Here is a 27,940-nt window from a genome sequence, read left to right as displayed (position 1 = left end):
AACTCGGTGAAATGAGAACTTTCTATTAACTTCTTTCTAACATTACCAGAAAACTGCCTTAAAAACAGAAGGCAAAAAATTAATATTTAATCAAGTAAACAAAAAAAGAAAGGTTCCAAATCACTTTCATTTTGCCTTTTTAAAGAACAGGATTGAGATAGTTTTAAAATGTGGATTAGGTTCAGGATTTCAAACAGTGGGAAAGTTACCAATTGAAAAATCTCAAAATCAGACCTCAAAGGGAGTCAAACCCTTTCATCTACCATATGCCTTTATTTTATCACATTATCTATGCATAAGCCCTAAAGTACTGAGTCACTGAGGCATTTTTAGCAATAAAAGAGTGTAGTAATTTTCCATCGGTCATTGTAAAATGGGACATAATCCATCTGGCCCATGCCTCAAGGAGAAGATACATGGGGGAACTAAGTTATTTAACATGAGAAGCCATTTTTGAACGCGAGAAGTCACATTAACATGTGACTGTGTCTTAAACACATAGAAGGAGGCTCTAAGCTCACTGCTGTACCTTCCTTGGGGAGAAAAGCCTTGCTTCTTGTTAATGCTCCATTTTAGCCACTTTGGATGAGACAGAAATTCTCACACCTCTGTTTTGTTGCTGTGTTGCGAGTACACTGGCCCATACGCAAAGCTCTACCAGCTTGTTAATTACCAAGCCCCAAACATTTCCAAGGAACAGTTAATTCCCATATGAATAAAGTGATGTTTCATTTCTTCAGACTGAATTTCTCACTACTCCAGCACAGAAGCAGGCAACTTCTGAGCCATCAATTACCAACCCCCTGGCCTCTGCTCATCTAGCTTATTGGGGAGAGGAAGGTGTGAGAAAGTGAGGTTTTGGAAAAGGGGAAGCACCACAAATGAGTCCAGCTTCCTTTAAAATTCTGTAGAAAACTGCACTGCCACACAGACAAAAACAGTCTTCCATGAGGGGTACAGAGACCAAAATATCTCAGATTTATTGACCCCGCCATAAAAATCAATTTTATGTAGGAAAAAATATACATCTCTTCAGGGATAGCAGTTTAAAGATATCAGTCTACTGATCTGTAATAAAACCAGATTTTTCTTTTAAGTTCTAATAAAAGTAATAAATGGGAGCTCTGAATTAGCTCCATTTCATAATCTAGAAATCTAAGTCACAAAAATGTAAGTGACTTATTTAAACTGAATAATGAGTGAGTCACAAAGAGAACATTAAAAGGAGGTTAGTTTTTGACTCAAGCTTTCCTTTTTAACCTTAATCTTGAATGACTTCCATTAAATTAGGCTTGTTTTGTGGCTGATCTCTACCCAATGGAATCAAGTTTAAAAGTTAATTTTTTTCTTTTGTATCAAATATATTTCAGCACCAAAACTCATCTAGAAATTTAAAGCCAGTAGCTATTCTCCAAACTAACAGTGTTAGTGAGATATCTTTTACTAACTTTAGAGTGCTTACTTATGAGTTTTCTAAAGGTTTGGAATGAAATACATTCTAAGCTTTTATTTTCAGCACTATGATAGTCAAGCCTAAGATTGCAAACACTAACATTAAATAAGTTGATATAAATTAGTTGGAAAATCCAGCAGCACACTAGAATACTTTCTCAGCATTTAATATGTAAATTGTCAAATTAATCAACTAAAATATAACTAACACACAAAATGTTAAGTTCTTCATTTTTAAAATATCTGTAATAGTGATATATCTGAGTATTCTAAGGGGTAATACTTTTTAAAGAAGCAAATAAACCAACTTACTAATTATGAGACTTACTTTACTGCAAAGAAATGAAGTCATCTCTTTTGGACTACAGACAATAAATTGGAGATAAAAAATTTTTAAAAATTGAACCACGTAATATTCATTAATTTAGTAGAAAACACACCTCCCATTACTGGGGAAATCTCTGTGATATATCACTTGGAAAGATAAAGTGAAAACTCTTTACTCTAGAAGGATCTTAACTGTATTCTTCCCCAAGCAGATGATTCAAGTTTGCATTATTTAGCAAATCAGTTAACACAAGTTTTAAGCACTCTTATCCTGAGGTTTAATTTTCTTTTCTAACCACTGTAAGGTCCTAACCAAGTGATTTTTCAAGTTGATCCAAGTAAATCCTCAGTAATGGGGCACATAAGAATATAACTGGGGATTTGTATAATATTATAAAAGACTATGTAATATATATGGAATTAGAAACTATCTAATTATTTACTATGTGGTTCAAATATAGCTAAGCTCACTAAAAGGCACTTGTTTATATAAAAAGAGTTTCTGGAGAGAAAACACAGATTAAGACCTTCACAACTCCAGGTAGTTCAATGTGTGAATTCTCTGAAACAGATGTTTTCCAACTGTAACAAGGTAGGTTATATGACATTTTTGCTTTCTATCTCTGTTCAAAAAAAGCGGTTAGCTCTAAACCAATATTTTTAAAAACAAAGAGTAGTGAAGATTATAATGTATACATTAAATACCTGGCCAGGCTGTACCTGAATAAACATAAATTTCATCTGTTAATTCCTCTGGTTCAAGTCCAATCATTCAACCACCAGTAAAATCTTATTACTGGCATCTATTAGAAAAAATACTACATTATGTCAGACTGTATTTGGAAAATAACATAAGTCAACTGGGGCTGGGGGACAATATCCCCCCAAACAAACAGATGTTGCTATTGTCTTTCAAGGTAGGTTTCTCTTACTAAACGTAGTGCTTTCGAACTGCTGAAAATATCATTCAGCAGGAGAGCAAGTTGGTGTTGAAAGATGAACTGCCCACAACAATATGAGAAACACATAACCTAACTTCTTACCACATCCAGAGTATGTCCCAGCTCAAGCAGTCATTATCTCTTGTTTGGCTTATTGCAGCAATGGCCTAAGCTCTTGCTCTGTCCTTCCCAAGACATGGAGCCCAAGAAAAACTAAATTGGCTCATCTCAAGCTCCTCTGCTCCAACAACTCACTTCTAACTCAGACCTGAACGAAAGGTCCTACAGATTCTGACTCCAGCTGCCTCTCGGGCCTGATCTGCCACTCATCCTTTGCTCACTAGCCACAGGGCACACTGTCTTCCTTTAGTTCAGTTACTTGGTCGTGTCTGACTCTTTGCAACCCCATGCACTGCAGCACGCCAGGCCTCCCTGTCCATAAGCAACTCCCGGAGTTTACCCAAACTCATGTCCATTGAGTCAGTGATGCCATCCAACATCTCATCCTCTGTCGTCCCCTTCTCCTCCTGCCTTCAATCTTTCCTAGCATCAGGGTCTTTTCAAATGAGTCAGCTCTTCACATCAGGTGGCCAAAGTACTGGAGTTTCAGCTTCAACATGAGTCCTTCCAATGAACACCCAGGACTGATTTCCTTCAGGATGCACTGGTTGGATCTCCTTACTATCTCCTGTCTTCCTTGCTATTTCTCTAAATGGCCAGTGTGCTTCTGATTCAGGCCCTTTGTAGTTTCTATTCCCTCTGCCAGGAAATATTTTCCCACGGCTTCCTCCCTCATTTCCTTCCTGTCCTCTGCTCAGAGGTCATTTTAGCAATGTGGCTCCTTCTGATCACCCTATATAATAAGGAGCAACCCTCTCCCTTCAAACCAGCATTCCCCATACTCCCTAACTGGTTTATCATCCCCATCTAATGCATTCTATGTTCTTATTGCTTTTTATTATCTCTCTCTCCATACCTTGAGGCCAGAGAAGCTGTCTAATTTATTCACTGCTGTATCTCTAGCACCTAGAACAGTTCCTGGCATTTTGCTTTACAAATCTTCGTTTCAAGAATGACTCCAGCACCAAAATTACTGTCTTCCCATGGAAAGGAAACAGACTCCTTAGAGAAACTACTGTTTCTAGGATTGGGACAAAAAAAGTCAACATGGAAAGTCTAGAATATTTTGTCAGAAAGCAAAAATGCTAGCAAAGAACTAGAGTTGTATCAAGTGACTTGAAGCAGATGAGACCTTCTGAGCATTAATAATAACTACAAAGACTGAAATAAATTTACACGAGCTCACAATGGTTTTGTAATTTAAAAAACCACATTGATCACCTTTAGAGGATGCTAAGAAAAAAACAGATTTATTTGAAAAACCTGTAAAATTTAGTAAAGAGGAAAGAAATCAAGCTTTACAATTTATCACCTGGTAGCCAATCATGTTTCAACTATATACCATTCATTCCTCTGTTGTCTCTGAACTATTCAAGATCAATCATTTATTTCATAATATTTCAATATCATTTCTAGAGTACTCTTTTAAAAAAATCTACCCAATAATACCATTATCACATCTAAAATAAAACAAAAATTTCTTTAACCTCATCAAATAACCAATTTTCCAATTTACTTCTGATTATCCTCTATATTAGTTTCCTCTCACTGCTGCGACATATTACTAAACATGTACTGGCTTAAACACAGCACAAGTGCACTATTTTACAGTTCTCCTCCATGGATATTTCCAGGCCAGACTCAAGGTGTTGGCAGGGCTGCTTCTTCCTAAAAGCTCTAGGGAAAATCCATTTCCTTGCTTTTTCCATCTTTTAGAGCTGTCCAAATTTCATGGTTCAGGGTCCTCTCACACCATCTCAAAACCAGCAGATTGAGTCCTTCTCACACTACAGCACTCTAGATTCTCTCTTTGCCTCCCTCGTCCACTTTTAAAGGTCCTTGTGATTACAATGGGCCCACCAGAATAATTATTTTAAGCTCAGCTAATGAACAATTGTTAATTCCATCAGCATCCCAAATCCCCCTGTGACATGAAATATAACATATTCGCAGGTTATGGATATTAGGGCATGGACATTTTTGTGGGGACATTATTCTACTTACCACATACACCCCAACACAGTTTAATCAAGATCCAAATGATAAAGGTCCACATACTACATTTGGTGTGTCTTAAATTTTTTAGTCTATAATCCCTTCCAACTCCCTACTCCCTGCAAAATACCTATAGAAGAAACTAAGTCTCCAGTTATATGTTTGTGTATTTGAACTTTTTTTATAGTAAAAAGCTAATGAAAAGCTTTATACCTATTAAACTGAATCGTTTATTTACAGAAACAATATAAGGTATTATTATTATTACTTGATGGGCCAGGAACACAAAGCTCAGAAAGGGTAAGTATCTGCCTGAAGACAGTCCCTGTGGCTCAGACGGTAAAGAATCCACCTGCAATGCAGCAGACCAGTTTTCATCCCTGGGTTGGGAAGATCCCCTGGAGAAGGGAATGGCTACCCACTCCAGTATTCTTGCTTGGAGAATTCCATGGACAGAGGAACTTGGCAGGCTATAGTCCCTGTGATCACGAAAGAGTCAGGCGCAACTGAGTGACTAACACTTTTCTTTCATGTATAGCAATAAAACGAAGCAAATGTTTTTTTGAATTCAACTATTATGTATCAAATAATGCACTAGGTTTTACTGCTACAAACAAGACAGAAGTGATTTCTGCCCTCACCGAGTTTAGGGATTACAGACCAGAAGAACTGACTCATTCGAAAAGACCCTGATGCTGGGAAAGATTGAAGGCGGGAGGAGAAGGGGACAACAGAGGATGAGATGGTTGGATGGCATCACCGACTCAATGGACATGAGTTCAAGTAAACTCTGGGAGTTGGTGATGGACAGGGAGGCCTGGCGCGCTGCAGTGCATGGGGTCACAGAGAGTCAGACACGACTGAGCAACTGAACTGAACTGAACAGACCAGAAATCAGTCAGATATGTTATAGTGTGGCCAGTGCTAGAATGATGGAAAGATAACGAGTTTAATTATAGATATTCCTTCAGTCACAAGTGTCTACTGACAGCCTACAGTGTGGCAGGCACTGCATTACATGAAGGTACCCAGCTGGAGGACAAAACACATTTTGTCCTTTGTTTCATACAGCTAAGGCCTTTTTTTTTTTTTTTGAGTTGGAGGTTCTTGTGGTTTATCTAAGTATAGACAGTCTATTGAATATATGAACTCAAGAAAAAGATCTGATCTAGAATTATTCAAGAGTTATCAGCATACTGATGGCAACTGAGGCTGTGGGAATTAGTGAGACTGTTCAGGGAAAGAGTAGCGTGAAATAGAAGAGCTCTTAAGGTATCAGACAAATAATAAGAGATACTCTGGGAACAGAGAGAGAGGCAGGAGAACCAGGAGAGTACATCATGGCAGCCAAAGAAGCAGAGTAGAGAACATATGGGATCCAAAATCATTTCCATGTGACTCCAGAGCCTATGACCCTAAGCATTCATTCATCACATATTTATTACATGCTTGCTGTGTACGAAGCTCTTTGCCAGGCACTACCTTGATTCACGGGGTCGCAAAGAGTCGGACACGACTGAGTGACTGAACTGAACTGAACCTTGACCCATGAAAATATGAAAGCAGATCTTCTTGAATGCATCTCAACCTTGAAGTACTAACTTCTAGACCAGTTGAGAAGAAGGGGACAGTGATAACTGAGGTGATTAATTTCTGCTATTTTAATTTCCTTAATAAGCCTGCTAGGATAAATTTTTGAATAATGTATGAAAGTATTATTTTTTATTTGCCCTGGTACACTTAACATCTTATATTATCACTTTTAAGCCCTTCATGTGTTCTGTAAAAGATATATTTCCTACAGAGATCTAACTTTCTTTCCCTCCACCTGGCTGCACATCCTTTCTAGCCATTTATAATTAATGGCTTCAAAGTTCCTGAACTATAACAAATGGTTATAAAGCTAGATTCTTCATGTTTTGAGAAATGTTTCAGAGAAGTTATATAAGCTGCTTCAGAAAGGGAAATATAATTATAAATCTAACGCTTTTGCTAAGGACAAAGAAGCCTGAAGCATTAAGTGCTGAATTCATTTTTGTGCAAACTCTACTGATGTAAATATTTCAACTAATACATCTGAATTAAAAGAAAACAATAGAGAAAGTCATGGTAGTAAATCTGCAAATAACCATAAAATGTTTTAAGTATCCTATAATATTTCATTCTCAGTAAGTCAGAAATAAGGCTGATATCAAGAATATTAATATTATCCCTCAAAAGAAAAAGGACAAATGTTCACAGCCTGGACAAGACAGAGGGAAGTGATATGTGAGGTTTATGGTGTGAAAAACAACTGCCTCTTCCACAAGGGGTATTCCTGCTATAAACACTGAGGCTAACGTTGTCCTCGTATAAATAACCGGGCTACATCAAAGTGACACTCTGGCACTCTTGGGGAGACAAAGTATTGTAATTCAACATCTCAGAGAATGTGTTCACAAAGGTATGGTAGAAATTTTACACATACTAAATTGAGTAGCAGCGACAGTAACACACTTGCATATTATCATAGAAGGCAAACGTGTTCTTCTCTGTCCCTTCCCCAACCACCTCAAACAGATGGTGGCCATGAGAAATGCAGAATCTGTGCATTTCGTCTGTCAAGCCCCTTATGCTGAACACATAAACAACAGCCTACTCTTCATAATCCAGGCATGAAATCATATCCAGTAGAAATAGAAAAGGTTTAAAGTTGAGCCAAGATCTAGGATCAGAGGAAAGTACATTCTAGAGAGGTCTGCACAACTTTTATTAAGTGAAATCAAGCATTTTTTAAATTCAATGATTAAAAGCAAAATTGGACAGATTAAACTATTATCATTTCCCTAAGCAGTGGAGAATGTTGGTATGTATGTCATAAAGAATTGGAACAGGTGCGCCCAAGGCTAAGTATCAAATATTTCTGCAACTTCAGTAGGTTAGCTTCTTCCATTAGCAACCAACCTTTCAACTCTTAAGAACCCAGATTAAACTGGATCTCAAGTGTCTTAATTAAAGTGAGTGTGGGGACTTGAATTAGATTTTCTCTTCTTTTTTAGTTTTTTGAATCATACATCATCAAAATTCGAGATACACAGACTTGCCTTTTTCTCCCTACTAACCTTACATTGAAAACTTCTATTTGGTTAAAGCTGCAAGTAAAAGAATCCCAATCTATAACTTTCAGATATAGATAAGATAAAATATAAAATACTGCAGATAAAGTATGTTTTGCCAAAACTTAATTAAAAACCAACAAATTATTTATCACTTATAGAGTTTCCTAAATAATCTCAATACCACTGTTCCAATTTCAAATTTTATAATGGGAAGACAAGCTCATGCTATATATAATCTTGGGTGCTTAATGTGCTTCATGCTGAAGCGGGTAGAGGGGTGGATAAAGAAAAAGAACAAAATCAGATAAAATATTTTAAAAAACAAACAGAAATCTGAAGACTGATTCATGACCTCAGGATACTAAAGAGGATCACTGGTAAACTCATTCAGACCTCTGTAAGCTACAGATTTATTTAAAATATTAAATTTGTAGATTTTCATTCACATTTGAATGAAAAAACCATAAGAACATATCTTAAAATTATTTGTACTCACATTATATATGGAGTTCTCACATGTTATTTCCAAATTAATGTGAAATCCAACACCATTTTCCCACCAACTTTCATCTGTTTACATATGTGAGAAAGCAACCTAGTCTCAGAAATCAAGGAGAAAGCTACCTCCGATTTGAGTGATTATATAAATAGAAAAGGTTGGCAAACAACTGAAGCAGAAAGGGAAAAAAATTTAATTGAGAACGATATCTTAGAGAATTCGTAGTAGTAATAGAAATGTAAGGAGTATCCAGCTTTTAGTTTCAGATAACTTGTATTCATCATTAGAGACATCTTTGGTATTGTTTGACATGGGGAACTCTTCTTAAAGTCATTAGATCTCTAAAGTAAACAAAACCTTATTTCATTATCCAAACATATGTTTGAATTTCATATCATTTAAAAGCAGAGAACACTGATCGGCTATTTTATCCTGGAGGAAACAGTATCTTGAGCACAGTGTCTAATGTTAAGATACACTTGGAATCCTTGTTTTTTAAACTTCTAGTTATATGAACTTAGAAATGCCATCACTTTGGGTCTTAGTTTCTTCATCTGTAAAACAGCAAAAGTAACAACTAACTCAAAAGTGTGAGAGGGTTAAACAAGGTAGTCTAAGTAAAGTGTTTTACTTATAGATCCTTGAATGTGTAAGAAATGCCTCATTAATGTGATTTTATACTCTGACATAATGCCCTAACATGGTTAAAAAAATAAAGTATACACTCATTCAGCAGCTACCTAGTGAGCACATTCAATGTTTTAGACCTAGGAACTCTTGTGGTATGAAAGATACACTCAAGAAAAAGAAACTGGTGCCCAAAAGAAGTAACCCACTTCTTACGGGAAATGGTCACAAGCAAAGTGAACAGAGCACTTTAGGATTAGCCCCTATCTAGGGTAGGGTGCTCATGACCCCCAACAAAGTTTGTGCTATGCAGAATTATCCAACATATTTTTGGGCCATATAATTTACTTTGCAACTACTCAGTTCTATAGCTGGGACATGAAAGGAGCCATGGACATGTAAATGAATGAGCATGTCTGTGCTCCAATAAAACTGTTTACAAACACAGGTGGTGGGCCGGATGTGGTCAATGGCCATAGCTTGCCAGCTCCTGGTTTAAACCATATGCATTAATTAATAAGAAGTAATAATTCTTTTTTAAAATATTACTGAAGAATGATTGATTTACAGTGTTGTGTTAATTTCTTCTGTACAGCAAAATTATACATATATATATATTGCACTCCATTAGAGATTATCACAGGATATGAGTATAGCTCCCCATGCTATACAGTTGGATCTTGCTGCTTATCCTTTCTACATATACTAGTTTGCATCTGCTAATCCCAAACTTGCAATCCTTCCTTCTCCCACCCTCGGCCCCCACTGGTAACCAAAAGTCTCATTTCTGTATCTCTGAGTCTATTGTTTCCTAGATAAGCTCATTTGTGTCATATTTTAGATTCCACATATAAGTAATGTCATATGGTATTTGTCTTTTCCTTTCTGACTTAGAAATAGTAATTCTTTGTGAAAAGCATATGTGAATAAACCCAGGTATCTTCTCTTATTAAAGATGTAATATTTTAATCTCAGGATGAGAGGAAATGGGAAAAAAGAGCCTTCACCACAGTGTACTTGAAACAGCACTGGGAAGCTTCCAACATGGAAATAAATTTCAATAAAAGAACTTTTAAAAGAAAAGAAAGAGGGCAGTGTATGGCTACTACTTTTATTTTTTCCTATATGAAAGCATGTGTATACCTATGGCTGATTCATGTCCATGTTTAGTAGAAACCAACAAAATTCTGTAAAGCAATTATCCTTCAATAAAAAAATAAATTTAAAAAACATAATTCTAAACAAAAATATATCTGTTACATAGAGCATATTTACATGCTTCACACTGTGGTTTTGACAATGGACAGCTCCAGTAGGCCTTTATGGCAGTGGACTGTTCAGTTTAATGACGTCAAAATGTAGGGGAGCAGATGGCAATAAAACATTATTAGAAGAGATGAAACATACGCAACTGGTAGCAGTTTACTTATTCATATCAAAATTTTTAAATGGAACCAATAAATCTATCCATCTTAGCTAAGTAAATCTAGTTATCTCGATTTATTACTGCAGCGTAAAGCCCACAATGAAATTTGGGATGGTTGAAGAAACAGTAATTTCCTTTCTCACTCCTATCTCCTTTAGACTTTGAGTAAAATATAGAATTTATATCCACTTATAACTGAGATGCACATCATTCAGTTTTTGATCTAATCAGATCTCACAAATACATTCAAGTCTTCCTTGGAAAAAAAAAGAATACATCAGATCTCTCCAAAGCTCTGTCCATAGTAAATAAAGAAACTTTTTAAAAAAATTGCTAAAATGTTGCATACAGCAGAGGCAGGGTATGATAAAGGGTCATGTTAACTAGAATCCTAGCTAAATTTTTTGAAATGAAGTGGAGATTCAATGAAAATGTTACTTGAAATAGATCTTAGTAACTGCTAGTTACCTACTTTATCCACCCAATGCAAGGCAAGAATCCTTTCTAGACTATCCCTAAGAGAGTTAGTTCTCCCTAAATATAGTCACTGATGTTATCCTGTGATACAGAGAATTGCACTATTTAATCAAAATAACTGGGTTCAAATCACTACAGGACTCTGAACAATTCTTTTGACATTTCTCAGATTCTGTCACTTCACTGGGAAAACAATGGCCCATTAAAAATTTAATGACATTCTCTTACTACAATTCTGAATAAAAAGATACTTTTAAAGCTGAGAGTATTTTAAAAACATAATTATTACTATTCATATTAATCAATGATACCCACCATTTACTATTGAAAGAGGATGTTGCTCCCTTTGAGTCTACCAACTATATTCTTGAGTTCCAAATGGCCAACGGGGATGATAAGTACTCCCCAAGACAGGATGTGATAGAAGATAAAATTAACTAAATATTCATTTTGAAAGCAAGTTTGTTTCTCTTTCCCTTTTTCATTTGACTAGAAGAAATTTACTATGTCACTAAAAGATATTCTAATGATCCCAACTTTTCAATTTATAGCTTACTTCCACTGTATTTCTTCAAAACATAATCCATATTTTTAAAAAGAACCACCAATTTTTATGTCTCATTGTCAATTATAAGCCTAGCCTTTACTACATATATTAAAACTGCTTCATAAAGAAAAAAGCAACTCACTAGTAAAAAGTCTATATACATATTACAGCTATCTCCAGCTTTTAGAAAGTTTAAAACCACTTTACTTTTATGGAAGACATGCACTGGTACCCATTTTCACTAACTCAACAGAAATCCAACTTTCACTTTTACAAAAAAAGGCAAACTCTTCACTTTACACGATTTTGACTTGCCAAAAGGTTTCACAAGAACTCTGCTTTTGGATAGGAGAAAACAGTACTTGGTACGTATAAAGGGAATGATGCTATAAGGAGAACACAGGGAGACATTTGTTCAACATACAGCATCAAAGGTTAAGAATGTCTAATGTGCTATGTGCTAAGTCACTTCAGTTGTGTCTGACTCTATGGACTAGAGCCTGCCAGACTTCTCTGTCCATGGGATTTTCCAGGCAAGAATACTGGAGTGGGTTGCCATGCCCTCCTCACGTCTAATATTACATGATAAAATACTACTAGTGTACTGAGTTGTTGTTTAGTCACTTAAGTCGTGTCCAACTCTTCACGAACCCATGGACTACAGCCCATCAGCCTCCTCTGTCCATGAAAATTTCCAGGCAAGAATATTGGAGTTGGTTGCCATTTCCTTCTCCAGGGGATCTTCCCAACCCAGGGACTGAGCCAGCGTCTCCTGCTTGGCAGACAGATTCTTTACCACTGAGCCACCAGGGAAGCCCAGTGTATTGAGTACTTCATCATAATAGTCACTAAACACCTCTGTAGAATGTCTCTCTCCACTGGACACATTTAATGATTAAAAAAAAATAAATAAATCCAATAATTCCTTGCCAACATCAGGGAACAGAAGAATAAATAGTGAGTTGTGTTTAATTAAAGCGCGAATGGGGCATTATTCTAAAATGCTATACGAACTACTAACGAAAACAGAAAAAGGAAAATTTTCAGCACAGCCAGACAACATGAACCACTGTGAAAGAAAACACAGCAAAGTTTTTAATTTTCAATGGCCGTATGAAATAAGGTCACATTACTTTCTATAGAAAATGGTGATTAGAGTATTAGCCAAGACTGTATATTTCAATGATTTTTAAGTAATAAATTATAATTTATTTATTAAAAACATAAAAGTGTTAATACATTGAAGTATTATTACAAATGCTCTCAAGATCAACACATTTTGAAAGTGTGAAAGAAGGAAAAAACCTGTATGAAAAATAATTGAAAAGCCTATTTATGGAGTTAAAGCTTTCTGAACTACATACAAATAATAACATGAGTATTTAATTTTTGATCAATGGGACTCTATAGAATTTTTCTTCTAAAAAGAATAAAAAGGGGTATCTTGGAAGAAACCCCTTTTCCAGTTTATAATATTTATTTCCCTGACAACATGTAGTACAAGTGCTTCCTACAAAGGTAAGCAATGCTGTGAGGATCATGCCCAAGTCACCAATCTCATATCTGCAACTATAAATAATCAAAAATATTCAGTGTTCAGAAAATGCTGATTTAGGGGAAGTCAATGCACTCACCTGAGGAAATGCTGCAAAAATAGACTAGCTATATTATGAAAGTTAACTCTAACTCACTTCTCAAGTACAATAGAACATGCAATCCATTCAGATTTATATTTTGTAGCTACACACATAACATAAAGACATATTCACCCAAATTTTTGTGCTGTAGTCTGACTTAGAACGAAGTATAGTCTCCTCAAGCCTAGTACAATTCTCTACCAGGATTTTATCTGAGGATATTGAATATTCTATAAAGAATACAGCTCCTTATGGGAGCACTGGTTAGAACTTACCTCCCAGGCAGGTTTACATGTAAGTACTCTACATTCTCTTGCTGTTGGAATTCTCTGGGTTTATACTGCCAATGCTCAGGGTAATACTCATTATCACCACCCCTACACTGGATTACCTCATCAACCTCTCAATAGTCTCTGAGAGCTTCTGCATACCTGCTCCCTCTCCAAGTTGGCCTCTTCCTAAAAATATTCAAGGGGCATCGACTCATACGATCTTACTTTAGGCACAAACATGAACACTGTGTTCTTGCATAAAATATGACTCCAGTATAAACAAATGTATACTTCATCTTAGGACTGTGTTGCTGGAACTTTATTGGTCTCTTTCTCCCCGTTACATCAATCTAGACCTCCAAATCTTCTGACCTGGATCTTGTAACTGGATTTCTCTCTTTGGACCTTGTTTTTCGTTTTTTTTTTTTTAAATTGATTTCTGTTACTGGTATTTTGCATCGAAGTTAATTTATCCACAGTGACATGGTGGGTGAATACCCCTAATATTTCCTCTGCATTCCAATGCTTGGTACCCTATATGCCATAAATTTCTAAATTTTTTGAGTAAAAATTCCTAATATGTGGCTATGGATCTATTACACTTTTTTAATCACTGGAAAAATAATAACAGAGTTTAATTACAGTATTGTTTATGTTCAAAACTTTGAAGCCTTCTGGAAGTCTAAAGCTACAAGGACGATGGAGCACCTTCTTCTTTATGGATATGTACAGTGTTTGCTGGCAGCCTATGGCAGACAGCACGTCCACCTTTGTTCAAGGACTGTTGTGGGACTTTCAAGTCTGGTAGGAGGAAAGAATAGGTTCCCTGGTGGCTCAGGCGGTAAAGAATCTGCCTGCGATGCAGGAGACCTGGGTTGATCCCTGGGTCCGGAAGATCCTGTGGAGAAGGAAACGGCAACCCACTCCAGCATTCTTGTCTAGAGAATCCCATGGACAGAGGAGCCTGGCAGGCTACAGTCCATGGGATTGCAAAGAGCAGACACCACTGAGCGACTAACACATACTAGGAGGAAAGAACAATGTCTGGAGAACCCCTCACATCATGGGAAGATGTCTAAAATAAGACAAACTAACCTGTCCCCCACTCATCCCTCACTGACATTTACTGAGGGCCTAGAAACGGTGCACGCCAGCTACTGGTTTCGTGCTGTAAAACAAAGATTAGTAAGACCTTTAGGGGATCTAAAAATGATGATAAAATACACCTATGTAAATAATCAAAATAAACATGATGAATGCTATAATACAGCCATAATCAAAATTTTGTAGAGCACAGAGAAAGAATAGGCAACTATTTCCAGGGTTTAACAAAGGTTCACAAAGGAGATGACACCTGGTCTTAAAGTGTGAAGAAACGTTTTTCAGGGGTAAAAGGGTAGGGAAGCAATTCAAATAAAAAGAGCCTCTTGTACAAAGCACTGAGGTGTGTGCCCCAGGAACAGGATGAACTCATGAACTTGAGTGTGACAGGACTGGAGGGGCCATGAGGAACAATATTACATACTGTGGCTGGAGGCGAGGCTGGCACGAGGTGTGAGAGGGCTGTAAGCCCTGTGAAGAAGCCAAACATTTAGTGGGTGGCAGAGCTCCCAAAACATTTTTAAGCAAGGAAGTCACATGAGGAGAAGTGCTTTACTAGATGGTAACAGTGTAAGTTTTAAATACTATCATTAAAAGGAATAAAAGGCTGAAAACTTACCCTTTCTTGAGTGCCCTCTATGTACCAAACACTATATGTATATCATTTGAACTTCCTAATAATGCTACAGGGGACCTTTTTAGACTCTTCTTTTAATAGATAAAGAAACCAAAGCCCCAGAATTCTCTACCTGGGGAACATCTCTGGTCTTGTGACATTCCTACTGCAGAAGGCAGGAACTCCTATGCTTCAGGGCCCTCCCGTCAAAAAACAGTGATGAACAATGGCCCGATCTAAGAAAGCACTGCTTGTATTCTAAGGAACTGGTCATTCTCATTTTGCAAATAACTGAAGTTAGAAAACTGATGTGCATCAAACATTTAGTCCTTCATAACTAAGACTGGATTTGTAAAAAAAAATCTGACTATATTTGGTAAGACAGTAAGATTTTATATATATATATATATTTATACACACACACACACACACACTTGCATCAAATGAATTAAATTTACCTAATCTGGTATCTATTCCCTGGAGGAATAAATGGCAACCCACTCCAGTATTCTTGCCTGGAAAATCCCATGGACAAAGGAGCCTGGTGGGCTACAGTCCATCGGGTTGCAAGGAGTCAGACATGACTGAGCGACTCAGCACACAATCTGGTATTTATAACCTAAACAGAATCTAGAAAAAATATTACAGAGCAAATTAGGGCACCTACATAAACACAGGAACGTATTTTTAAACTTACACCGTTACATTCATGAAGGTTTTAAGACTATCTATCTAACCACTTATTCATATACAATATGAAGGTTTCAAGCATTAAAATACCTATTAGACATACAAATATACGCATGTATTAAAATATTAGTGTAAAAAAGCACAAATCTTCAATTCTGAAAAATATCAAGAATCTCACCTTTTATGTATTTTTATAGATCAGTAAACGTTTCTAAAGAGACCACTGCATCTGAATTCTGGAAGCATACCAAAGCACAGGGCAAGCATGCAGCAGTATCGCTAGCGTGCATAAAAACTCAAGCGTGGGTTCACCTTTCTGTTGTATCTTGATACTTTCATGCAGACTATGAACTCTTTAACATTTCGCATTCTAAAATATTTATTTCTTTGTCAGTTACTGGCAAGCTTGTGTATATATGGTGGTGTATGTTAAAGAAGATGCCTGAGAAAATGAAGAGGACCCAGTCTAAACCATAATGCTGTTACATACACACCTAGTTCCTATTTATCAACTGGATAGAAGAGCCTGGTGGGTTACAGTCCATGGGGTCAAAAAGAGTTAAACACAACTCAGCGAACAACACCTTATGGACTTCCCTGGTGGCTCAGATAGTAAACAATCTGCCTGCAATGCAGAAGATCCAGGTTCGATTCCTGGGTTGGGACGATCCCCTGGAGAAGGGAATGGCTACCCACTCCGGTATTCTTGCCTGGAGAACTCCATGGACAGAGGAGCCTGGCGGGCTATAGTCCATGGGGTCGCAAAGAGTCGGACATGACTGAGCGACTAACACTTAATGCTTTACTGTCTTCTTGAAAGACTTCTGGATAACACAGGCTCTATTATACCACAAGTGAAATGATCTAAGATTTAAAGTCAGAATGTTAATGGAGGTGGTATTATAGAAACCCATGACAGGTTCAGAATATACTAGTAAGGCTTAAAACTTCAATTACCCTTTCAAAGCAATCTTTTTTCGTTTTGGTTATCATTTCAAAACTCATGACTAAAATACTTCTTTAAATAAGTGACTTTCAAACTTTTTCTTAACTATAAAAAAATAATAAATACACTTTTCCTGTTGTACACTTTATCGGCTGATCCAAAATACATGTTTGTATACAAATAAGTACATACATATACACATACATACATATATATGTAAACTAAAACCACATTTTCATAACATGATACCTACCCATAATATGTTAAAACACTTCATTTAGTAAAATATTCTCAAATTTTCTATTTCATTTTTTAATGAAAATACTGGCTATGATCCATTAAACTGTTTCATTATCAACTAAATGGGCCACAGACTGCATTTTAATGATTCTGATCCCATCCTTCCTACCCCATTGTAGGAATTATTTTAAAATGACATCACTGGTGATAGGAACTCTTTGGTGATGGTGGGAGGGTAGGGGGATAAAAAATCTTTTCCTCTTTTCTTAACCCACACTAGAGCACAGCTGTGAACCATCAAGAAAAAGACACCTGAAGTTCTCAGCGTGAGAGAAGCAACGCCACCTGCTAATGCTTTATCTGAGTCCAAAGAAGTGCAGTGACTTGCCTCTGAAGCTTTTGCAACCTTTGGTGGAAATTTTCCTTTTTACAGGTCAGTTGTGAAGAACATTAAGAACACATCACGCGACAACTTTTGTTGTTCAATCACCCAATCGTGTCCGACTCTTTGAGACCCCATAGACCGCAGCACACCAGGCCTCCCTGTCCCTCCCATCTCCCGGAATTTGTCCAAGTTTATGTTCACTGCATTGGTAATGCCATCCAGCCATCACATCCTCTGATACCCTCTTCTCCTTCTGCCCTCCATCTTTTCTAGCATAAGGGACTTTTCCAATGAGTCAGCTGTTCACATCAGATGACCACAATACTGGAGCTTCAGCATCAGTCCTTCCAGTGAATATTTAGGGTTGATCTCCTTGCTGTTCAAGGGACTTTCAGGAGTCTTCTCCAGTCACAGTTCAAAGGCATCAATTCTTTGGCGTTCTGCCTTTTTTACAGTCCAGCTCTCACAACTGTAACAATACCACTGGGAAGACCGTAGCCTTGACTATATGGACCTTAGTTGGCAGAGTAATGTCTCTGCTTTTCAACACACTATCCAGGCTTGTCACTGCTTTCCTGCCAAGAAGCAACTGTCTTCTGATTTCATGGCTGCAGTCACCATCCGCAGTGATTTTACATCCCAAGAGGAACTCTCTACTTCCTCCTTTCCCCTTCTATTTGCCAGGCAGTAATGGGCCAGATGCCATGATCTTAGTTTTTTTGATACTAGTTTTAAGCCAGCTCTTTCCCTCTCCTCCTTCACCCTCAACAAGGGAAGAGTGGTATCATCCGCATATCTGAGGCTGTTGATGTTTCTCCCACCTGTTGTGATTCCATCTTGTAACTTATCCAGCCCAGCATTTCTCATGATGTGCTCGGCATACAGGTTCAACAACCAGGGTGACAGCAGACAGCCCTGTCCTACTCCTTGCTTGATCTTGAACCAATCCGTTGTTCCATCCAGGGTTCTAACTGTTGCTTCCTGGCCTGCATGCAGGTTTCTCAGGAGACAGGGAAGATGGTCTGTACTCCCATCTCTCTAAGAGCTTCCCAGTTTGTCATGGTCCACACAGCCAAATGCGACACTTACAACCTTCTAAGTCAAAAGAACAAATGGGAAATATGTGCACAAGAAGTCCTTGAAACTATTTATTAGAGACTAAGAGTAGCTTCTGAGGTGTTGTTTTATTTTGTTTTGAAATATGGTTTATGGTTAGAATAAAATAAAAGAACTTGAGTAGCTAGGAATTTTGTATTTATTTTACAATTTTTACAAAGTAAAGACCCTGATGCTGGGAAAGACTGAGGGCAGGAGGAAAAGGGGACGACAGAGGATGAGATGGTTGGATGGTATCACCGACTTGATGGACATGGGTTTGGGTAGACTCTGGGAGTTGGTGATGGACAGGGAGGCCTGGTGTGCTGCAGTTCATGGGGTGGCAAAGAGTCGGACGTGACTGAGCGACTGAACTGAACATAAAATAAGTAACTTTAACATAACATAAACTAAGTGCCAGTATAGTACCTAAAGCAAGATAAACAGCAGGAGTTCTGCAAATATTTTCTGATTTAAGCATCAAGATGTAATTCAACTAACACTGCACAATGGCAAAACATACTTTCTTTTAATAACAATTAATGCTTTATAATATTATATAACATACAGTTTTCTATCCTGTTATAGTTTTGCTCAGATTAAATTCAGTTACACCTTCTATAAAAGGATTAATATTTTAAATACTAACCATGTGGATCATGATTATACTTATTTGCCTGTTTTGATTATTAAATTATATTTGATTGAGAGAAAAAAGGATTCTATCGCCCTCTTGTGGTAATTTTGCTGTAGTGTATCCTCCAGGAGTTTGACATCAATTGGAAATTTTCTTTTTATTCTAACAGGCTGAGTAGTATTTTGCCCATAGCTTCTGAATTTCCAAAAGCGGTACACATAACTTCCTGCCCTTCACAGTCCATACCCTCCTTTCAGTTCTACTTTCTGAAATTTAGTCTTTTCCTTGCTCTTTTAGGAAACATTCTCCTGTTTGCTTCCAATTACTATACCCCCCAAATTTTTTGTGAAAGTTACTTTTTGTATTTTAATCATACATAAAATAATTACAGCAATTCTTCATTGTTATAGATAAGCTCTAAATAAGTGGAAATAATTTAAAATGTGTAGGGCTGAAGTGTCAGCATTTTTTCCAAGAAAACAGGTCTTGCTAATGGTATTATTCTAAGTTTTTTAAGTTTTCAAAAGTAATAAAATAGCCTTTTGTTTAAAATAGTCTCCATCAGGGGACCTCTGGGCAGTCAAGTTGCTAGGACCTGCGCTTGCTCTGCAGGGGGCACAGACCCGATCCCTGGCTGGGAAACTAAGATCCCGCCTGCTGGGCAGCTCAGCCAAATTAAAAAAAAATTTTTTTTTAATTGAGGTAATAATAATAAACAAGCAAACAAAACAGTCTAGGTTATGTGTAATGGCCTTTCCTCTCTCTTCCACACAACACTTTTAGCTTTAAAAATTAGTAATGGTAATTCAAAAATATGTAAATGACACTATGAAATAAATTTTAACTACATAAATAATTAGTAATTTCTTAAAGAAAATTTACTTACAATAAATGAAGTTAGCATTAATATATTTAAATGCTATGGAAAATACAAAACAAAGATGGATTCCTAATTAAAAATTCATTCTTTCCACTCTTATCAACTAAAAAGTAATAAATTACCTATTTTTATATAAAAAGTTATAAAGTTATCATATTTTTTATTTTTTTTTAATTTTTATTTTTATTTTTATTTTTTTTAAAGTTATCTTATTTTTTAAAGCAGCCCCTTGTGTATTCAATTAATACCCATCCCAAAACTGATGAGGGAAGACTAGAAATATACAAGGGATAAGTTTAAAAAGTGTCTTCTTTGCAGAGGAGCCTGAACTTTCAAAAGCAAATTAACATGGCAAGTCTCAGTAACTTCAGTTTTAGTAAAACCAGAGCAGTTACGAAGTGTGAGCAGCAGGAGATGAGACTGAAGTTAGTAGAGGTCAGAGGGAAAAGCTCTTAATGATTAGTGAAGGAAGGGGGAAACAGTCCAGCATCTGCAGCAGGAGAGTAACATGGGCCAATGAATTTTGGAAATATCACTTGCAGTAAGGAAGACAGACTTACAGCGTGAGAAGGCGATGGGGAAATTAGTTAGTTGTCTGCAAAGATCAGGGCCTGAACCAAAGCAGTTGCTGTGACCGCAAAGAGGAGAAAAGAAATCTGAGAAATACTAAGTAAGAGGTAGAATCATTAGGTGTTAGTTACTGTGAGAGCATGGGAATGGAGTCTCAAGCTTCCACTCTAGCTCTGGTGCCTGGTGATCATCCCCAAAGACAGCTAGGGTATTCTCAGACACACAGCGTTGGAGGTGCCACCTCCAACAAGGTGACCTCCTTGTTGGAGGTCAACAAGGTTGAGGGTATGAAGTTCAGGAGAAGTGAAGTGAAAGTCGCTCGGTCAAGTCCGACTCTTTGCGACCCAAGGACTATACAGTCCACGTGATTATCTAGGCCAAAATGCTGGAGTGGGTAGCTTTTCCCTTCTCCAGGGGATCTTTCCAACCCAGGGATCGATCCCAGGTCTCCCGCATTGCAGGTAGACTCTTAACCAACTAAGCCACAGGGAAACTCAAGAATACTGGAGTGGGAAGCCTGTCCCTTCTCGAGTGGATCTTTCTGACCCAGGAATCGAACCAGTGTCTCCGGCACTGCAGGCAGATTCTTTACCAACTGATAGGAAGTAAATTATCAGTGGCTGGGAAGTAAAGGGAATCTTGATGACATATCATCTAGGAGAGTGTAAAGAGCGCAAGAGATGAAGACTGAGGGTGGGATCAGCAACATTTAAGTGTAGTCCCATCTTAAAGCAGTACTTTCATCCTATAAGCATAACCTTCACTCATGTTGGGAGAAGTATTTAGTCTTCTTCCATTTTGCAGATCAGAAAACTGAGGGTCAAGGTTAAGTGACTTTATTTAAAGTTATTTATCTATAGAAGTGAATGTAAAGTCAGGTTTCCAGATGGAGCCCAAGGACAGGAAGTAAAAGACTCCAGCAGCAAATGCATCTGTCACTGTTATCCTGTGTAAATGATCAAAACTAGGATGTATGTCCACGGCTAACCTTCAAACAACATAGTTTGTTAATAAGACCCCAAATTTACAACTCAACCCATGCTTCCTGGGTAATTTGGAAAACTAGGAAACACTCTCAATTCTATAATTATAAATAGCAAGTGGCAACTGTGTCTCACACACACACACATACATAATGTTAATCAGACACTTCAGAGGAAAAATAGCTGCAACTACTCTTCCCAGTCTTTTGTCAATCTTAGATGATTGAGAAGGGTTTCAGCAGTGAATTCTAGCTGAAATATATCCCAGAACACATTTTCATTGTTACACTTAAATGCAAAAAAGCAAGAGATTTCTTTGGCGAAGTACCTGCTTGGCTGGGCCGTTGCCAGCTTGGTGACTTGATCCCACTGGACCCCAGAGGCTTGAAGGCAGCAGCAGTGGTGAGCCCGGCCACCCCTGGTCTGGTCGAGCCTGGGCTTCCCGGCCTCTCGGGGGAGCTCCAAGCTGCAGCTGCTGATGGCGCAGACTGCTGAGAAGGCTCCTGGGCATTGCTGGAGAGAAAAGGAGGAGACGATTTTGGTAAAGTGGCAGTAATCTAACTTAGTAGTGATTTGTCCTTTTCTCAACCTATTAAATCTCTAAGGAAAACGAAAATACTGATTAATTGATATTTTAAAGAAAACTCTTAATACCATGACAGGGGACTGACTCTCTTTAAAACAGAAAAAAGAAAAGGAAAGGAAAACAATCAGGTCGCATTTGTTTTTTAATCTTTGGAAATTCCCTTTAAAAGGTCTACTCCGAGAAATTGTTGTTTTTGTTGTTTGGTTGCTAAGCCATGTCTGACTCTTGCAACTCTGTGTACTGTATGTAACCTGCCAGACTCCTCTGCCCATGGGACTATCCCAGCAAGAGAACTGGAGTGGGTTACCATTTCCTTCTCCAGGGGATCTTCCTGACCCAGGGATCAAACCACCTCTTCTGCATTGGCAGGCAAATTCTCTACCACTGAGCCACCAGGGAAGCCCAAACCTGAGAAATTAGGCACTGAAAAAGTTACACAGCCAGTTTTTTTAAATAAGAAGCTAATTTCCTCTATCTCAGCATTCCAGAAGGGTCGTGTAGAATACAACAATTATTGGAGAATCCCTGATCATTCGTATGAAATGGCATATGCAGCTTTTCTTTACCACACTCTTCTGGTATCTCATGAACTAAGTTTCCCTGACATCTCACCAGTCACTCGTTTCACTCACACACTCGCTCAGTTACTCATTCATTCAGTAAATACTCAAGCACCTACTATAATACATGCCAGACACTGTGTTACATAGTGGAAAACAGGAGACAATATCTGCAGCCTAACACAGCATCCAGTGCTGTGTTCATGATACAAGAAAACAAGAAACATGTCTGCCACTGTCCTCCCTCAAGCAGAGCTATTTGCTTAACAGGAGGTCTTATTTACGCTGGTTCCAGTTTGATAGAGAAGATGATATGGCTTGTATCATCCCAGTCATTTGTTATTTACACTTATATATCATCATTAAAAAATAATTCTAGGTAGTCCAAATTATAAAGTAGGCCCTTTTGGAATGATGTAATACTATAAACAGTTTCTCTCAAATGAAGTATAATAAAAATGGTAACAATGACAACAACAATAATACATCCTACTGGCTTTTCAACAGAAGCTGAGCTACCACTTACTAAATAATCCTATGCACAGAAACTCAATTCCTTCAATATGAGAAATCAACAGCTAGACAAAATAAATACCCTTAATTATACCGTCAGGCTGAAGTTTCAACTGCAATCATGCCCACTATATTACTGTAAATGACTAAGATTACCTAGTTTTCCCAATGCCTCTTGAACCCTGCATAGCCTAACGCAGCAGGCTGACGCTACCTATCCTTAGGAAGGCTGCTTCAAGGCTGCCCTTTGACTGCCTTTTGGGACTTTGGTTGGTCAACAGTTCCAAACAGTCATATAAAAGTTTCTCTAAAAAAGAGAGCTCACTGCACCTAAGCCGTATCAACAGTGTGGTTTATGATAAACACCGGCTGCCCTCCTGCAAGTTGGAGGTTGGGTACAAATGAGGCACAGCATGCCTACGAGATGAGCCCCAACGAAACCCGTCTCAGGTACTTAGTTTCTAAATAGCTTCTCTGGCAGAGAACACTTTGCATGTCTTATCGTAACTCCTTGCCACAGGCATCCACACAGCATGGGTGACCTCACGGGGAGGTTTGGAAACTCGAGCCTCCTTTCTTCTCGACTTGGCCCCATGCATCTTTCTCTGTGCTGATTCTGCTTTGTATTCTTTCACTGTCATGACTCTCAATCATGAGCACTACTATAGACTGAGTTCTGTTAAGCCCTCCCATGAGTCATCCAAACCTGATGGTGGGCTTAGGGCACTTCTGATAACAGGTAGTTTTGAAAAATCATACTAGAGCTATTTTAACTACCTTGAAATACTATTCCCTATTATTGTTCCCTCATATTCAAGTGTAGCAGAGCCATCACCTTCTTCTATTTCTAATGAGTTTAATGAAAACTCAAATGTGCTTGATGTTGAAAAATACATGAAAAACTTAAGCAGTTTAATAATTTTATCATAAATAAGAAATGAAAGACAGTTGCTTTACTTAATGGCAGTGCTGAACACAATTATCAGTAAAGACACAGTAAAGAATATTAATGGAGACCAAATTTAAGCATTAAGTACCTTTTAAAAGATTTGTGGTGGACAGAATATTTATTTTACAAAAACTCTAATTCAAAAAGATACACACACCCCAGTGTTTATAGCAGCACTATTTATAACAGCCAAAACATGGAAGCAACCTAAGTGTCCATCAACAGAATGCATTCCCATGGATAAAGAAGATGTGGTACATATATACAATGGGATATTAGCCATAAAAGAACAAAATAACGCCATTTACAGCAACAAGGATAGACCTAGAAATTATATACTGAGTCACACAGAGAAAGACAAATATCACATGCCATCACTCACATGTGGACTAAAAAAAGAAAAACACACAAATGAACTTATTTACAAGACAGAAGCAGACCCACAGACACAGAAAACAAACTTATGGGTTATGAAAGGGGAAAGGGGGGATAAATTAGAAATTTGGGATTAACAGATACCTACTACTGTATATAAAATAGATAAACAAGGGCCTATTGTATAGTACAGAGAACTACACTCAATATCTTGTAATAACCTGTAGTGGAAAAGAATATGGAAAATATAATATTGTTGACTTACACTGTTTCAGGCATACAGTAAAGTGATTCACTTATATTGTATACCTGAAACACTGACTCAACCTACTTCAAAAAAAATACTACTGTTATTCCAAGGTTATTGCTAGGATTAAATGAAATACAATGAGATAACACATGTAACACACATCAAGTACTGAACAGACTGCTGAGCACAGAGCGTGTGCTCCAGAAATGCTATATCCTGTAATATGCAGCTCAGATATCGAGAGATAAGTACATCTAGCAAATAAACATCCTTCATCTGCACTAGCAATTCTGCTTCTAAATGTAGTTTGTAGATAGTTCTGATCCAGGATTTTGAGGTCAGGTACAATCTTGCCTCCTCAACTCAATTTTAAATGACACACAGTATCTCATAAGCAAAAAATGTTTTCATTTTTTATTGTAACCTTTGTACACAGTTCTGTATATATTTTCTCCCAAAGACTCTAAGATGTTTAAATCTTAAACAGTACTCTTTAGATACAAAGGATGTGCAGATTATAAAGAATCTATAAAAATCTAAGTTATAAGCAAGGAAGTTCTATTTATATCAGGATTGATCAACAGAGCTGAAACATCTCTAGGGGAATAGATCTCTATTAACTGAAAATATTTAATGTAGTAATGGGAGAAAATTGTTTTATCTAGACAATCATGTTGAAATGTATGATGTCCAAGCCCCTAAAAATCAAACATCTTTTTTTTTTCTAATTTTTAACTATTACTTTCTACTTAAAGAAATATATGAACATTATACACAGATTAAAAAATTAATAAAGCCATTGGCTATATAATTCTACATTTGGGGAAAATGGGGAAAATGCAATAGTCACTAACAGCAAAATATTTCAAACTAATGACTAATTTATTAATATAATAGTCATGAACACTTAGATTGGTATATTCTAAAATCATGACTCATACATTTTTTCTAAACTTAAATGGTTTAAGGTATACCTAAATTCTAAACAAAATTAAACTGCTTTCTAAAAGATCCTAGTAAGAAAACCAGAGCAAATCCATTAGCAATGTTGACTAATACCAAGCTCAGCATCAAACATGGTCATTTTCACTAGTCTGCCAAATAAACAAGCACTGAAATGAAATGTTAAAATTAATATGACTTCCATCTCAAGAATACCAAAGATTCTGTTTCATATTTCAAAACCTTAAAATGGAGAAAAATGTATACTGATAGAGCAAAGGTTTAAAAACTGAGCTAATGAGGACAAAAGAAAAAGGAAGAAGTTAATTTTCAGTGTCAGCAACCTGATTTATCTTAAATTTACATTCTTTCCCCACATTTGTCTATTATAACAAATAAATTTCAGCTGCAGATGGGGAAGAATTGGAAATTTCAAGTCTATTTTCAAAAGAGAATCTCTGCTTAACGAATAATCTTGAGGTAACTTTTATTCTAATTATCATAATTACATGTTTAAATTTTTTAAAAGCCAATTGTACATCACAGATTTAAACATCAATGTTTAAACTAAGCAGTTTTTAGCTAAAATCTTACAAAAATTGATATACGGATACACACATTCTGAAGTGGTAAGAAAGGAATATTTCTGGAAGATCATAAGTATTCTTAAAGAATGCTATTAAGAATTCTTAATTCTTTAAGAAATCTAGAAAAGGATCGAGATATATAGAGCAGTCATTGAGTCTCTTTTGTTCCAGAATTTTGCTAAGCAAAATTCTTCAACTTTTTGTATTAAAATTCAACATGTTAAATATAAATAGTATAATGGAAAGACAAGTCTTGTGTTGTACCACATTTTATTATAATTTTAAAGATTTGTTGCTGTTTAGTCGCTCACTTGTGTCTGACCCTTTGCAAACCCATGGACTACAGTACTCCAGGCTTCCCTGTCCTTCACCATCTCCCGGAGCTTGCTCAGACTCATGTCCATTGAGTTGGTGATGCCATCCAACCATCCTGTCCTCTGTCCTCTCCTTCTCCTCCTGCCTTCAATCTTTCCCAGCATCAGGGTCTTTTCCAATGAGTCAGCTCTTCACATCAGGTGCCCAAAGTGTTGGAGCTTCAGCTTCAGCATCAGTCCTTCCAATGAATATTCAGGATTGATTTCCTTTAGGATGGACTGGTTTGATTTCCTTCCAGTCCAAGGGACTCTCAAGAGTCTTCTCCAACACCACAGTTCAAAAGCATCAATCCTTCAGCGTTCAGCCTTCTTTATGGTCCAACTCTCACATCCATACATGACTACTGGAAAAGCCATAGCTTTGACTATACAGACCTCTGTTTTAAAGACTACTGTTAAACAAAAGCAAAAATCAGAGCTAAAATATCCGAACTGCTCTTTCTAGTACACTTCTCACTGAGGTGGCAAGGTCTCTTCAGAAAACTCTTGCTTTGCAGAATACCAGCTAGCTCACCTTGTCAAGAACCATTTTCCTTCTCTGGATATCAAACATATTTAGCTTGTGTCTACAACTGTTAATAAAAAGTAATGAAAATTACTACTAACACTTCCTCTAGAAGTAGGTCCATGGACAAACCGTCCATTCATAACTGCAGGTACACCTTTTTTAAAAAACAAAAAGTTCATTTAAACAATAAGGAGCCTGATTTGAAAGGAAATCAGGGATGCATTTTTTTTAGAGTAACTTTTTCTGCTTAAAAACAGACTGACTTACCACGTAACAACTACATACCAAAAAGTTATAAAACTGTTCTCAGTTTTACAATGATAAATGAAAAACATTAATTCTTCAAACAAGGTATACAAGGATTTTTATGTTGTTCTTTTTCTATTCAACAGTGAGAACAAAATAAGTTACTGGAATAAAAAATCAGAAGCTGAATGAGCATGGCACAAATGGAGAAACGGGGTATTTTCTCATAACCAATGCTTTTCCCCATCCCATCTCCATCTGATGTCAGCCAAAACATACCATAAGCCATTTAGTTAAAAGGAAAGAAAGAAAGAAAGAAAGCAACAGAGGATTTAGAGACTCTATTGTGTTCTCAAGGGAATTTTTATTCCAAGGGTAGTCAGCACCTGTCTTTGTATAGACTTAGCCCTAACAGTGTTATATTTCTGCTCATTTAATGATTACAATTCCACAAATAATTTTGGGTATTTTTTTTCCTTAGAGCAAAAT

General features: G+C 37.1%; 1 protein-coding gene across 6 annotated transcripts in view; it reads right to left on the bottom strand.

The window, feature by feature from the left end:
- PDLIM5 (PDZ and LIM domain 5) overlaps positions 1–27,940 on the bottom strand; it is a 223,736-nt gene that overhangs the window by 27,152 nt on the left and 168,644 nt on the right. For all 6 annotated transcript variants that reach the window (XM_043438392.1, XM_043438394.1, XM_043438400.1 and 3 more), the window contains one exon: positions 21,890–22,074. In XM_043438392.1, the coding sequence (XP_043294327.1) occupies positions 21,890–22,074 (185 nt within the window). The remainder of the gene's footprint in view (positions 1–21,889; positions 22,075–27,940) is intronic.

The sequence above is a fragment of the Cervus canadensis genome, chromosome 19 (assembly GCF_019320065.1).
Source record: "Cervus canadensis isolate Bull #8, Minnesota chromosome 19, ASM1932006v1, whole genome shotgun sequence".
Lineage (NCBI taxonomy): Eukaryota > Metazoa > Chordata > Mammalia > Artiodactyla > Cervidae > Cervus > Cervus canadensis.
This window is presented reverse-complemented; position numbering and strand designations above follow the sequence as displayed.